Genomic DNA, 13,423 nt, shown 5'->3' on the forward strand with positions numbered 1-13,423 from the left:
AGCTGTCCCAGTGTGGTGAAATCTTGTACTTAGTGAGTGTACTGTACTCTTGTACAATGGGCTGTGGGCTGTGATGCTTGCCAGGCTCAGAATCACCCTTCTTTCTCTTGCTATCCTATTTCCTTGAATTCAGCCCACTGCCTCTTCTCTGCCTATGTTTGATCCCCTTTCAAAGAGCCTGTGGATTCAGTGTCCTGCTAGCTCTGTCCCTGTGCTGTGCAATCAGTACTTGGGGTTGCATGGTGGTACCTGCTGCCTACCCCCATGGAGAGGCACCATGGGGTAAGCCCTCCTCCATGCCCTCTCCAGAATAAATTGGAAACACCCAGGAGCCACTTATTGCCTCTGTCCTTTAACTTTCACTGAAGGAGTGAAGGTGAAAAGCTGCATGGGCAGCTGCCAAGACTGAGCCCAGGGGGATGGATGGAGGTGCTGGAAAAGGCTGGGGATGTTGCAAACCTATAGAAGGGGAATTGCTGCAAAGTGAGGCTGTCCTTGACCAAACCCAGCTCTATCACCCTCTCCCTTGACACAGTTACCTCTGTAACATCGTTTCTGTTGAGGTTCTTCAGGCTGGCAAGAGCAGCATCCAGGGCTGGGAGGGCTTCAGCCAAGTCCTTCTGAGCATCATCTGCAATGGCTTGGGCTGTCTGAGCTTTCTCATTAGCCTTTGCCTCCTCAGCCTGCACAGCACTTCTTGTCTCTTCAGCCACAGCTGTGTCCACCTGCAACGCCAGAGAAAGCCTCAGAAGCATGCTGGAGGCACAGCACCCCTTGGCTAGGTAAGGATCATAGCTGTCCTGGCAGCTTGTGTGTCTTCTTACAGCAGAGACTGCAGGGACCTAATTGCTGGAGGGGATCCCCTTCCTGCATCATACCAGGAGAAGGTTTTTGTCAGCCTGTATAAACCACCCACAAGCTCCAACTCTGTCTGTGCCTGGAATGGTGTTAGTCTTCCAGGAATTAGCTACTCTACCCATTGGCACAAGGTGAGGATGCATAGGGGTGTAGATTTGTAGGGAGATGGAGGAATAAGAAGATATGCTTAGGTGTTTGTTTTTCAAACTGTCACTTCTGCCTACCCCCAGGGCTAAAACACTACCAGGAGGGGTAAAGTAAATGTGGAATATAGCTAAATCCTTATCAGCTATGTGGGAATTTGGGAAATTTCTCTTTCCCCTTTGCATGCATATGATATTAGTGTCTCTGTTCACTCTGTCCCAGTGTGGTCACTGACAGTAGGAGATGGGCTGGGAGGAACACAAGAAGAGAAGGCAGTGACAGTCAACACAGGACAGTTCCCTCTTCTGCAGTGGCATGAATGCCTGTGTGATGATCTCAGAGGTTTGGGCTAGCAGGGGCAGGCTGCAGCTGGATCAGCTCCCTGGGGACGGGATGTGGGGCAATGATCCTATTCAACAACACCAGTCTGGGCTTTGAGCTGCTCAGGCCACCTGAGGATTGTGTTAGGAGTGTTGCTAGTCTGTGCTTGCAAGAACCAGTGAGGAAAGGGAGCTGGTAGCTTGGCTGGCTGACCCCTGGCTGGTGGTTTCAGACAGGGGCACGTGAGCCACCACTTCTGCCAGCAACTGGCCCCACCAGCAGTAGAGCAGGACCCCAGCAGAAGGCAGTTCTTGCTGGTAATGCTGCTCTGCACAAATACCTGCTGTGCCAACTTGAGGCATTTTTACAATAGATCAAGCAGGACCACACTGCCTGCCAGGCCCCCCAAGCTTTGTGTCCAGTCCAGTCTGAGCAGCCAGAGCTGGAAAGTGCAGGGCTGCCCAGCAGCCGTACCTTCAGCTGCTCGATGGTTGCCTCTGTGTCCTTGGCTGCCTGTGCCAGGAGAGGGCGGGAGGACTCCAGCTCCTCCTGCATCTTTGCTACATCCTCTGCTGTTCGCAGGAGCTGTGGAAGCAAAGCAGAGTGAGAGCTGGGCAGCAGCCACGGAAAACCCCAGGAAAAAGCTGTGCTCCCCTGGGTGCTCCCTGCCCAGTGTCAGGCTGTACAATGCAGGTCTTGCCCTGGTCCCTGCTTAAACAACACTCTGACACTGTGGTGTGCCTATGAACAGTAGTGCCTAATGGTGCCTGCACATACTGGGCATTACTTCATAAGCTCACGGCAATCAGGCAGCAGAACAATGTTTCTGTTATAGGGCTTCCAATTAGAAGGTTAATAAGGAACATCCTGAGAGATGGGCTACACAGAGGTCTGTGGTCCCCAAAGGCTGGGGACCATTATTCTTTTAAAGCTGTTACAGAGTCAGACCTTCAGAAAGATCGGCCCTGGCAGAAGGCATAGTTCTCACTTGCTTTAGCTTTCACACAGGAGATGTGTAGAGCATCTCATTGCATCTCTGCAGCTATAAATACACTGCTCAGAGTGGTTAGGGGTGACCCCACAGCTCTCCTGGGTGTGAGGAACGAACCTTGTCCAGGCCACCTTTCATCCTGTTTTTGGCTGTCTTCAGTTCCTGTTGCTTTCTTCCAATGAGGGAACTGAAGATGCTGAGGAACTCGAGGTAGCTCTTGGGAGTGATATAATTGTGTCTGCCCAGCTCTGCTAGGAACAACTGACACTTCTTTGCCACACTCTGATGGATTGCTACACATACTTGAATCTACACGGAGAAAGGAAAAAAATAATCTTATTCAGTACTGAACATGGGGTAGGCAAGTCTATGTGATGCCCAGAGAGAGCACAAAGGGCTGCCAAAGAGCCAAAGTATACAGTCACAGCAGAGCTTATGTATGTGTGTGGGCTTCAGTGCCACAGAGGGGTGACAAATGGCCATGCCTGTTTCAAGGCATACAAAAGCTATCCAGTTCTGCATTTGAACGACCTTGCCCTGAAACATTTCTGCTGCAGGGTAGGACCTTTCTGCAGTTGTGCCCTGCATCCATTGTCTTGGTGTATCTAGAGACATGGCACTCTGAACATACAGGAACAGTGTATTCTGTTGAGTGTGGCACCTACCATCCCACTGATATCTTCGTTACCAGTACCAAGAAGTGGGACTTCATTCAAGAAGGAGGAGGCAACGCTCTCCAGGGCTTCAGCAGGCCACTGATTGAACCAGTCAATGGTACAGCAGTTCACAAGAGAGGGGAACTGCCTCAAGCGTGCACGGAAGACTTCTCCAAGCGGGCTGAGGGTAAGGCATGCAGAAAATATGTTACAACCAGCTCAAAATACAAGGACAAAACAGCTTTCCTTCTTCCACAGAATCACCCTGAAGTGGGAAGAGAATTGCAGGTAAGAGGGCCAGGAATATACCCAAGGAAGGAGGGAAAAGGGGAATGAAAATTCAGGCAGTGAGCTGCTGGTCTCAGCTCACTCCTTGGAAGTCCTTGGAAGTCCTTGGTATATTCTGGGAGTATTAAGATGGTAGTAGGCTGATATTTTATGGGTCCCTCCTTAGGAAGAAAGACTCTTCAGGTAAATGTGCTCTGAAGTTTATTTCAAGCAGGTGGGTGCAGAGATCACATCACTAGACTAAAATTATGGCCCTGATTTTTCTATTTGTACTTGCACTGAGAGTGCCCTGTACCTTCTGGTATCCCTCCCACAAGCAAGCAAGCTGCTTATGGACTGTGCACTAGATTCATGAGTAAACATGGTGCAACTGAGCCCCAAATTCAAGAAAGATGTTTTTGTAACAAATGGCTCAATGGTGCGTGAAGGAGCAGGAAGCTTGTAATTAATCTGGATCACGTATAATCCTATTCTCAAAATTTTCAAACCTCATCTTGAAACCAGCAATGTGTAGAAAAAAAAAAAAGAAATTATCCAATCTTATGGGAAGGTAAACTATACCCATATGTCTCCTCCTCCTCCAAAGTCTGGGGCTTGGAAATAAAGATCCCATCACAGAATGATGCAAGGCAAAGGAGGGGGAAGGAATAATTAACATGAAAAGCACAGAGTCCTAGGCCTGAACCGTACCTCATGCACAGGACCAGGTGCATATTGCTGCGGACCCGCCCTGTGTATGCAGCCATCAAATTGGCCTTGGTGGGCTGCTGCCCGAGATCTCGAACAACAGGCTTCATAGCTGTCATGATCTGTTCTTGGTCATCAGGGTTGTAAATGTTGGGAACGTCACCGGAGTTGAGCAAGTTGTTGATATCTTCAAGGAAGGATTCATTTTTAATCTAAGTAGATGACAGGTAAAAAAAAAAAAAAGCACTTTCCTAAGTCAGAAGGCAGTCGTGTCTCACATGCCATGGAGATCATTTCTGCATAAATATAGCCCTCAGCCTCTGCTATAAGAAACCATTTATGTGATCACTTGGCTCCAGTAAAGCACACTCTGACTCTTGTGAGAGTTCCAATTGAACAATCGTGTTCATCCATTTCAGGGATGGAGGTATGTGTCTGAGAACAAACCTCCTCATGCCCCTTCACTGCCTCCTTACAGACAAATTGAGCTCAGGTCCTCACTCCCTGCATCACAGTTGACTCTGGAGTCAGACCCCAGATATCTGGTTGCTCCGGGTCTTCGTTCCTCCATCACAGAACACTTCATTATTAAAATAAAGCTTATCAATGTGGGAGACAAAGTAATTGTAGGGATGTGTCACAGTCCGTGGGACGATCTCCCTCCAGTGCTACACTCACCTCTCCACCTTTACTAAATCAGAAATACACAGAATCCATCTCCTTGACTAAATGAACCCTCCCATGCCCCTCTGCTCCCACATATCCTTCTCACTGCAGGGAGAAGGCTGCAAGAACAAGCAGCATTTGACTGATGCTCATCTCACTGCTTAGGGCTGTGCCACATGGGAATGCTTCCTATGGTAATGAAGGCAGCAAAAAAGCCTATGGGGAACATAACTGTGAATTCCAGAAGTTGGCCTAGTCATTAGCAAGTTACAGTTTACAGTTATAAGCCAACATAACCCTGGGGAACCAGCAGGTCCTAAATCTACTGGTATCTTTGAAAAGAAGAAGAATCCTGTTACTTAGGACTTCTAATATCAGTGGCCAACACAGTGCTTAGCTTCAGGCAGCTGGGTCTAAAATCTCTGAACCCACAAAACCCTTGTATGGAGCTGAAAGAAGCTTCCTTGAGCAAGAGAACAATCAGCCCACTCACACACCTCTCTACAGTCCCTCTAGCATAAATGCACCACCTCCAGTTTCCCTGGGGTTTTTTCATAAGATGATGAATGTAGGCTACTGAAGAAATACAAGTTGTGTGTGGTTTGTATCAAACTCCCCAATCCCCTTTAGGAGGATTTACTGAGTTTAGACATGTGTTTCTGACTCCTTTTGAGACGGAATCCACCATGCAAATACTCCTGTACCTGTGTGTCTACAAACAGGAACGTCTTGGGTAGACTTTGAAGGCCTGCCTTCATCATGATCTTCCTCACATCTTCTCGCCATTCGGTCATGCCATAATTTTTGGACAGTTCGATCTGGAAACACTCATACTCTGACCTAAAGGAAAGAGAAGCCTGTGGAGTTACATCCAATTAAAATATCCTCTTCTGTCAATCCTGAGTATGTGTTGTGGACTCAGGGGGGAAAGGACTCAGGCAAGTTGTTTTCCTACAATGAGTCCTGAGCACATTTGTCCTTGTGCATGTTCAGCCACCAACCCAGGAGCATGTTTTACTCAAAGCAGAGATACCCAAGCTAGCTACAAACCCAGTGCAGTGGTGCATGTTACTGAGCACTAGCTCTTGAGTCATTTGAAGAGTCAGCTGCCAGAAAAACGTGCAACTGGTAGTGGGAAGGGCAGAAAAAGAGATTCTCTGAATACAGCCCCAATGGAGCTGCTCCATGATACATACATAGGTGGGAGTGCATTACTTACATGTGAGATGCCAGTCTGGTGAGGGACTGTCTACCACTTCCTCCAACACCCAGGAGAAGAGCATTCCCTGGAGCCTGCCGCAGAATCCGGCTGATTCGGCAGATGTGCTGGATTGCATCCATGAAAAGCACAAGCTTCAGCTCTGGGGTGTTGTTTTGATTGTACTCTTCCAGGTAATCCTCAATCACAACCTTCAGCTGTGGGCAGAAACCCTCAATTGTGGCTACCAGATAAAAGCAATAGTGTGTGTGTGGGGAGGTGATTGCAGGCCAAGCCTGGACTGTGAGAGGGCAGAGCCTGGTGCTCAGCAGGGTCTGGGAGCAACTCTCCTCCATGCTTTTATAGGAAGTGCCATTGGACTGGGCTGAATTTAGATAGTGGTGGTGGCGGCAGCTGCTGAACAGTGACCTTAAACTAACTCAGGCAAGTGACTAAGGTCTGCTGTTCCCAACAGTGCTGTTTGCCTGGAGAAACAGCAGGGTGTAGTTCAAAATAAAATAGCTTATGGCTGCCTGATCCATACTGCTCCAGGGCCTCCCTCTGGGACAGTTTCCTCGCTCTATAACTGCCCATTGCCTGCTGCTGCACCCTGTGGTTAGGATCCTGGCTGGAAAGGGCAGGTGCTGGAAGAAAACAACACTGGCTGTAGATGGGTAGAGGAGCACACTCCTCTCCCAGTCCAGTCATCACATGGAACAGTTGCAGGAGCAGTTTCTCCTGCCCTTTCCAGGGCTCTTTTCAACAGCACCCTCAGGCCAGAGAAGGAGATGAAGCATGAAGATATCTGGGATTTGATCCTATCCCCTCAGCAATCTCACTGTGAACTTGGGCAAGCAACACCAGCTGGAATTCATACAGTGCTGGAATCCCTGCCTAGATGCCAAAGTCCTGTGTGCATCAGTGGACTGTGTGGCAGCCTGTAAGCCTGGCTGTCTCAGCTGTGCTCACCTCAGTGGGGGACAGGCCTACATACTTTGCAAAAGGGATTGGAAAGCTCAGTTAATTACCAGTCCTTGTCACACAGCTATCACAAGAGGAGAGACGACAGGATAATCATCTGTTTCTGATAATGAGTGCAAAACGCGCTGCTCATTGCCTTTGCTTAATTACCACTACCGAAGTACTCGCAGTATCTTCTCCAACAGGGAATCTGGCAGTAACATTAATTACTTGTAAAGGTCAATTGTGAAGTCTTTAATGGCAAAAGTAGTATTGTTTGGGGGTAATGTGCCATTTCTTTCCAGCAAATTTCACTTTGCAGTCCCAAGTGCAGCTCATTTCGGAGATTTGGCATAGCAGGCTGCCTCCAGGATTGAAAAGCAGAGACAGCTTGTTCCACCTCAATTTCCCATTGTGTCAAATACAGCTACTATCCATATATGGGGTAGGAGTTCACAGGAGACCCCTCGGAGGGTTTGTGGTTCCAGACACCTTCAATTACAGCAGCTCCACCATCACTATTAACTGTTTTCCTTTGTTTACAAAAGCCTTGGAAGATATGAACACAGTTCACATCATGATTCCCAGGGTCCTTACCTTTTCCTGGCTGTCGATTGCTTTGTATAGCTTGACATTGGCACCTGGCTCCATGAAGTCCCCAAACAGGACTGGCTGGGAGGGGATGACCTCCTCAAAAGTGGTGCCAAACTCCTCCATCTTCTTCATCATTAGGTTGTCAAACCAGGTCCTGTCTTCCTCATTGACCAAGCGATCACAGAAGACCCGGCAGCTCTCATGGTACCACAGTCTCAGCAGGTCCAATTTGTCCTGGCAGGAAATCCCAGCAAAACAGCCCCCGTGAGAGAAGCAGAGAAGTGTTATGAGCATCACTGTCAGGAAAGCTGGTTCCTGCCCAGCATGTGGCCAACTCCACTCCTGCTAGAAGGCAGCTGGAGCGGAGAATGAACTGGGCGGAGGAAGCTGCTTTCCCTTCTCCTCTCAAAATCAACTCTTGTCAAAACAGCTGCTTTGCAGAGAGCTCATTACAGCTTCAGCTAATTCCCTCCTCTATTTGTCCATATGCCGGGCTTTCTTTGAGAGATTTAAATTTTATGTTCTCTGTTTTTATCTTTCCCCAGTTTGATTTAATTTTTACAGTTTTCTTGTGTTTTTTGGGAAGATCCCTTTATTAGGCTGGTAGCACAGAACTAGGATCCTAAGCACTCCCTGTGATAAGTCAATCTCTACTAGCCAGGCTGAAGCCAGAGTAAGGTCCTCAGGAGGGCTGAAGGGGCAGAAGCCTCCACTGACACAAGCAGGCAGGACAGCACCTCTGCCCCTGTCTGGCCCCCTGTGGCTCCATCCAGCCCTGAATGGATGGGCTGTGTTGTACTGACTCACCTGCTTCCATGCCAAGGAAGGGCTGAGGTGAAAGAGGGGGTTTGTTTCCTATTGGTACCAGACAATAGCCAAAGTGGGGCCCATCACATTCATTGAGCAATTCCAAAATGCAGCTTCAACAGGAAATTGAAGCCTACTTGCAGGCCTGTCGACGAGGCCTCAGCTGGAACATTTCTGGTCTTCCCCTGGGTGGCACAGCTGTGCTGATGGGAGGACTCACCTCGACCTTGCTGGGCTCAGCCATGAGCATGCCCTGGAACACCTTGGACAGGTCTCTCAGGTTGAAGGTGTAATGAGACTTTGCTGGTGTGGGCAGCAGCTGGGATGTGATGGTCATATACACATGGATAGTGGCATCCACCAAGGGCTCATTCAAGTCTTTGACTGCAACTGCTCCAGCTGCAGAGACAGAGGAAGTTGGAGAGGATGCCAGTGAGGTGACTCTGGGCTGAGAAGGTCCCAACAGGGCAGGAAGGCAGCACTGAGAGGCAGAGGTGCTTGGGCAGGAACACACTTTTGTGTGCTTTCTTCTGCAGAGACTGTGAGGCACCTGACCAAGCCCCTGCTCACTGCAGTGGACAGTTTCCAATGAGTTTCTCAACTAATATGAACCAGATTTGGGCATGGAAGAACACATCACAGTCATTCTGTGATGCAAAAACTTTATACCCCGCAGAGACAGGGGAGACACTGCCAGAAAGGCAATCGATGCCTACCTGAAATACTCCAGACAGGTTTTCCTTCTCCTTCCTTATACTCCCACAGTAGAGTCTCAGCTACTTTTAAGCTAGAAGGTGTGAGTGCCCTCTTAGCTAAACCCCCTGCAAATCATTATACTCAGCAAATGCAAAGCCACTGAGGAATAATTTCTTATGCAATAGTCTGGCAAGATTTAAACACAGCTGCCAGTTTCAGAGCATATTTTTTTCTCTCAATGAAGTTTGTTACAAACATTCCTTAAGAAGTAGAGCCCTGTGACATCTCAGCATTTTGAACTTTTTTGCATGATTTCCGAAGTTCTTTAATTTCTCTTTAAATCACAGCTAGATGTTTCAGTGTGCCCCTGAACTCACAGCCAGGTACTGGCACTTGTGAATATTGCAAGCACCCAGAAAGCTCTGCTTTGTTTCTCTCATAGCTGACTATTCTGACTCCTTTCTACTGGCAGATTTGCAGATGAGGGCACATTTACAAAGATGATCCCAAATTCCCACCCTGTCAAATACAGAGGACTCATTTCACTCCAAATGAACCCTTTTTTCTGGGTGGCTGTAGCACCATGCTCAGATCCCTCCTGCTCAGCTGTCCACAGGCTGCAGCAGATGGAGAGTAACAGAAGGCTCTGCTTGCACTGAGGGCTGTTGTCTGGGCAAGTGTCTGTCTGCTGAAAGCACAGGTAAGCTGTGCCATGCTGTGCCCATCAGCTTGTTCTGTTCACTGTCTCTCTCATCTTTCTGCTCTTACTTACGCACTGGAGTTCTGTAACTTCTTTCTCCTAGGAGTCCATCTAGAAAAAGAAAAAAAACCTGAGTTCCAGCTTTACCTGCTGAGGTGAAGTATATCTGCATCATCCATCACAAATGAAATGCTCTTTGAAAGGCCCAGGCTATATGATATCTTATGGAACAGTGAAAGCTAAAGCTGAAGTTTGCTGATTTGCACGAGCAGAGTTTGGTCCTGAGATTAAACAGTGTATGAGCTCTCTACTAAGATTCATACAACACTTTCCCAAAAGCATCTTCAAGTGACTGCAAGTTTCAGCTTCCAACATTTTGATTGGATCATCAGTATTAATCCCTCCCCTTCCAACCTCCATTATCAGCAGGGTGACTTCCAACATGAGGAGAAGGTGGCAGTTTTCTGCAGGACTTACCCATCCAGCTGCCAAGGATGTTGGAGAAGATAGTCTTCTTGCTGCTGTCATCCATCTCGGTGAAGGAGAGGTAGTTGAAATGGCGAGTGAAGCGTGGAGTGACAGGATTCCTTCCCCCTCCAGGAGGTCCCATGGCACAGACAAAATTAATATCTACCAGATTCTTAAAAGTACCTTGAAGAGTGCAAAATCAGGAATGAATGCTAAGTCGTAGCTGAAAACCCTGGCCACAAATTCCCACAGCAGGTACACGTATCTAACAGGCCAACTTTCGCCAAGAGCTCTGGGCTCAGGGTCTGGGTCATACCGATCTGTTTCCGGTCGTACCAGCCCCGGTGGTCCATGTACTGCCGCAGCAGCTCGATGGGTGGCTGAGCACCATATTGCTCCAGCATGGGCATGTTCAAGTCATCGATAAAAAATATGAAGTACCGACCAACTGGAGGCCCGAACACACCTTTCCGCCTGTAAGGAGAGAACCCGTGAAAGGACACAGGACAACTCCTATTGCAAAGGTACTCCTATCTTGATCCAAAAGCACTCTTTTTTATCTCCAGGTGTTTCCTGAATCAACAGTTTCAGCTATTCTTATACTTAATAAACTCCATTATAAGGGCCTTTATATGGAAAAGATCTGGAGCAACGTTTGAGGCACTGGCTTCTTTCCAAACACAAGTGAAATTTTGTCTACTTATGCACAATGTCAGTGAATAAATGGGTGCAAATAAAAGCAAAATTTGAGCCCATGAATCTGTTGGAAACTTCAAACCAGTGGCTGACCGGGGAGGCGAAATGGAAGCTGTTAACTGTGGGGAGTGGGACTGCGGGTGGACAGCCACATTTTCTCCCTTCATCACTTTCTGTAAAGATCCCACACCAGGGTTTGCAAACACCTGTGCTGTGAAATGTAGTATTTCTGGAATAACTAGAATTGGAGCAACTCTTACAGACCCTCACTAATCCTTCTCACTTCCTTGCCGTTCTATTAAGCTTTTACTGGCTCTCACAATCCCAGCTCAGATGTGCTGTGTGTTCTATTTGTTATCCACAGCTGTACATGCTTGCGGCCCCTTCAGGTCTTGGGATGAAATTAAATGGCCAAGTTGACAGAAACACTGAGCTCAGGGATGCTGCTTTTGCACACACAGAAAGGAATCTTGCCTCTTATCCAGTTTGCTGTCAATGAGATCCTGGGTTTGGTTAGCAGAGGTGCGTGCTGAAAACATCAGGAAGTGGGTGATGTATTTGTTAGGCAAGTTCTTCAAAAGCTTGTCCGCAATTGTGAGGGTCTTCCCTGTGCCAGTGGGACCAATGCAGAGAACCTGGAAGCACAATCAGCAATGCAGCATAACACCAGGCAAGCAGTCTGTGTTTCCCAGCACTCTCACATTTGCTGGAGGACATGCAGGTTACTGCTCACTTAGGAATCAAAAGGTTAGGCTTGTTTCTTCAGTAAGGTCAGCTGCCCAACAGATCTCCTGGTGTGGATGGAATCCAACCAGAGAAGCATGAAATCAAACTGTAGGAAACAGGTAAAGAGGGATGGTGATGGGCTATCTAGCAATTGCTGCATTTTGATTAAACAAATGACTCTTGACTCACCTTTGAGGCACTGGCATGGTGCCTGGGGACTGAATGGAGAATTCTTAGGGCTTAAGCACAGATTTTGAGCAGAGAAATACAAATCCATGGGAGTGGGAAATAATCTCAAAGTGTCAGGTAGCTGTTAAGTTCTGACTGCACTGGGAGAGGAAAAGGCTGAATCAAAAATTCAAAGACAAGGTTGGGCACATACTGGCTTATAGTTGGTGAGCAACAGCTCCAGCAGATATGCCATGCGGACTGTGTTCATTGTGGGCACAATAACATCACAGAAGTTGGTATCTGGAACCATGTTGAACTTTGCTGTAGGGTCCAGCCACACCTCCCAGTGCACCTGGAAGATATGAGTCTGCTTAGATGGGGCAGTCACAACTATCCCTTACAGGAAAAGAAAACTATTTCTGCTGTTTTCCCTGTAACCACTCCTTGTGTATTAGCTCAGATTTTGATGAGAAATTCAGGTTTCCAGCCCCTCTGTTAGTCTTGCCACCCTTATCTTTCTGTATGTCAATGCTGTGAGCGTTTGACTCGCTTATTTTGAGTGGGAGAGAGCCCAAGAGTCAGAGGTTATTGCTCCAGCAGCAACACACTTGCCCTCCCTTCTGAGAACTGGGATCAAAGTGGGATGGAGCACTTTTGATATTTGCAAGAATGGGAATTCTGCCCATGGCAGAGGGCCAAAAGGGGTTTATCTGGGATCCTGTCTTCACATTTGGTGCCATCAGTCACATTGCACTCAGAGGCACATGAGGTTCTGTACTTGTACAAGACATGGATGACTTCTGCTAGATTCAAGCTGCAGATGAACCTCCCAGAGGCCACTATACAAGTGAAATAGAGGTTCTGCCAGGGATGTGCTGGAGAACACAGGAGATCTGCATTTCTGACCACATTGGCAGCTTCTGTTAAACATCTGATGCTTATGTAGGGCTCTTTTCTTTGATTTCAGGAAGGGGAAGAGTTTTCCCTCTTTTTTTACTTTCTTTCAGCCCAGAGGCTGTTGACTGTCAGTCAAGATGGCCCTTACACGCCCTACTGCTGTCTCCTGTGAAAAAGATGGCATATTTGTCTTCTTTGCTGCTACTCTATACTCTGCTGCACACAGCTCTTCTGCTGTTGTGCACTGCTTTTTAACACAGGCAGATCTATCCATCCGAGCTTCTCCTTGTCCTTCTCCAGCAGCCACACCTGTAGAGCTCTCTCACTTTCCTGAGCACTGACAGAGGCACTCAAGTCTCAATTGACCAGCCTTTGGCTGGTTTGAGTAGATTTGAAAGATCTACTTCACAATCCTGAAGGCAAGAAGCTGCCTTTTTGATTCAGCAAAAAGCTTAATTTTGATTAAACATTCTTGTTTGGTTCCTATAGGCCTTTCTTATTTGCCCTTGATGAGAAAATCCTACCAAATCCTCCAGGACTTTGCTGCTTCCTGGTCCTTCCCCCTAGATTACCCATTTTGGAGGTGAAATATTTTACCTCTCTAGTGACCTCTTCATCCACATCCTCTTCAGTACTACTAAGCCCAGCATCATCCAGCTTATAGTCATAAACCAGTCCTTCTTTTGGGAAAAGTAACTGGATCTGTGAGAAAAAAAGCTGTGGTGAACCTGGTTGCCACTCAGCTGAATTCATAGGAGGATCTGCACTACTTCAGGGAAAACTTTGCTACTGGGGTGCTGCCCAGGCCAGGGGGGCTCAGAATTCTCCCAGAACTTCCAGCTCCAGTAGTCCCTTTAAGTTTGAGACAGACTTAAAGGGAGTAGCCAAGATGCCAAGAG

The 13,423-nt window shown here is 47.6% G+C and overlaps 1 protein-coding gene across 3 annotated transcripts in view; it reads right to left on the reverse strand.

Annotated features, from left to right (window-relative positions):
• The window catches only part of DNAH1 (dynein axonemal heavy chain 1), a 73,671-nt gene that overhangs the window by 16,682 nt on the left and 43,566 nt on the right, over positions 1-13,423 (reverse strand). For all 3 annotated transcript variants that reach the window (XM_027727513.2, XM_027727466.2, XM_027727495.2), the window contains exons 41-55: positions 13,122-13,226; positions 11,839-11,979; positions 11,205-11,365; positions 10,351-10,508; positions 10,044-10,217; positions 9,639-9,677; positions 8,391-8,569; positions 7,367-7,597; positions 5,831-6,027; positions 5,316-5,451; positions 3,949-4,157; positions 2,980-3,151; positions 2,432-2,623; positions 1,798-1,908; positions 540-725 (exon numbers count right to left, since the gene is read on the reverse strand). In XM_027727513.2, the coding sequence (XP_027583314.2) occupies positions 540-725; positions 1,798-1,908; positions 2,432-2,623; positions 2,980-3,151; positions 3,949-4,157; positions 5,316-5,451; positions 5,831-6,027; positions 7,367-7,597; positions 8,391-8,569; positions 9,639-9,677; positions 10,044-10,217; positions 10,351-10,508; positions 11,205-11,365; positions 11,839-11,979; positions 13,122-13,226 (2,391 nt within the window). The remainder of the gene's footprint in view (positions 1-539; positions 726-1,797; positions 1,909-2,431; positions 2,624-2,979; positions 3,152-3,948; positions 4,158-5,315; positions 5,452-5,830; positions 6,028-7,366; positions 7,598-8,390; positions 8,570-9,638; positions 9,678-10,043; positions 10,218-10,350; positions 10,509-11,204; positions 11,366-11,838; positions 11,980-13,121; positions 13,227-13,423) is intronic.

The sequence above is a fragment of the Pipra filicauda genome, unplaced genomic scaffold, assembly GCF_003945595.2.
Source record: "Pipra filicauda isolate LSUMZ 115617 unplaced genomic scaffold, ASM394559v2 scaffold103_size3290846_pilon, whole genome shotgun sequence".
Lineage (NCBI taxonomy): Eukaryota > Metazoa > Chordata > Aves > Passeriformes > Pipridae > Pipra > Pipra filicauda.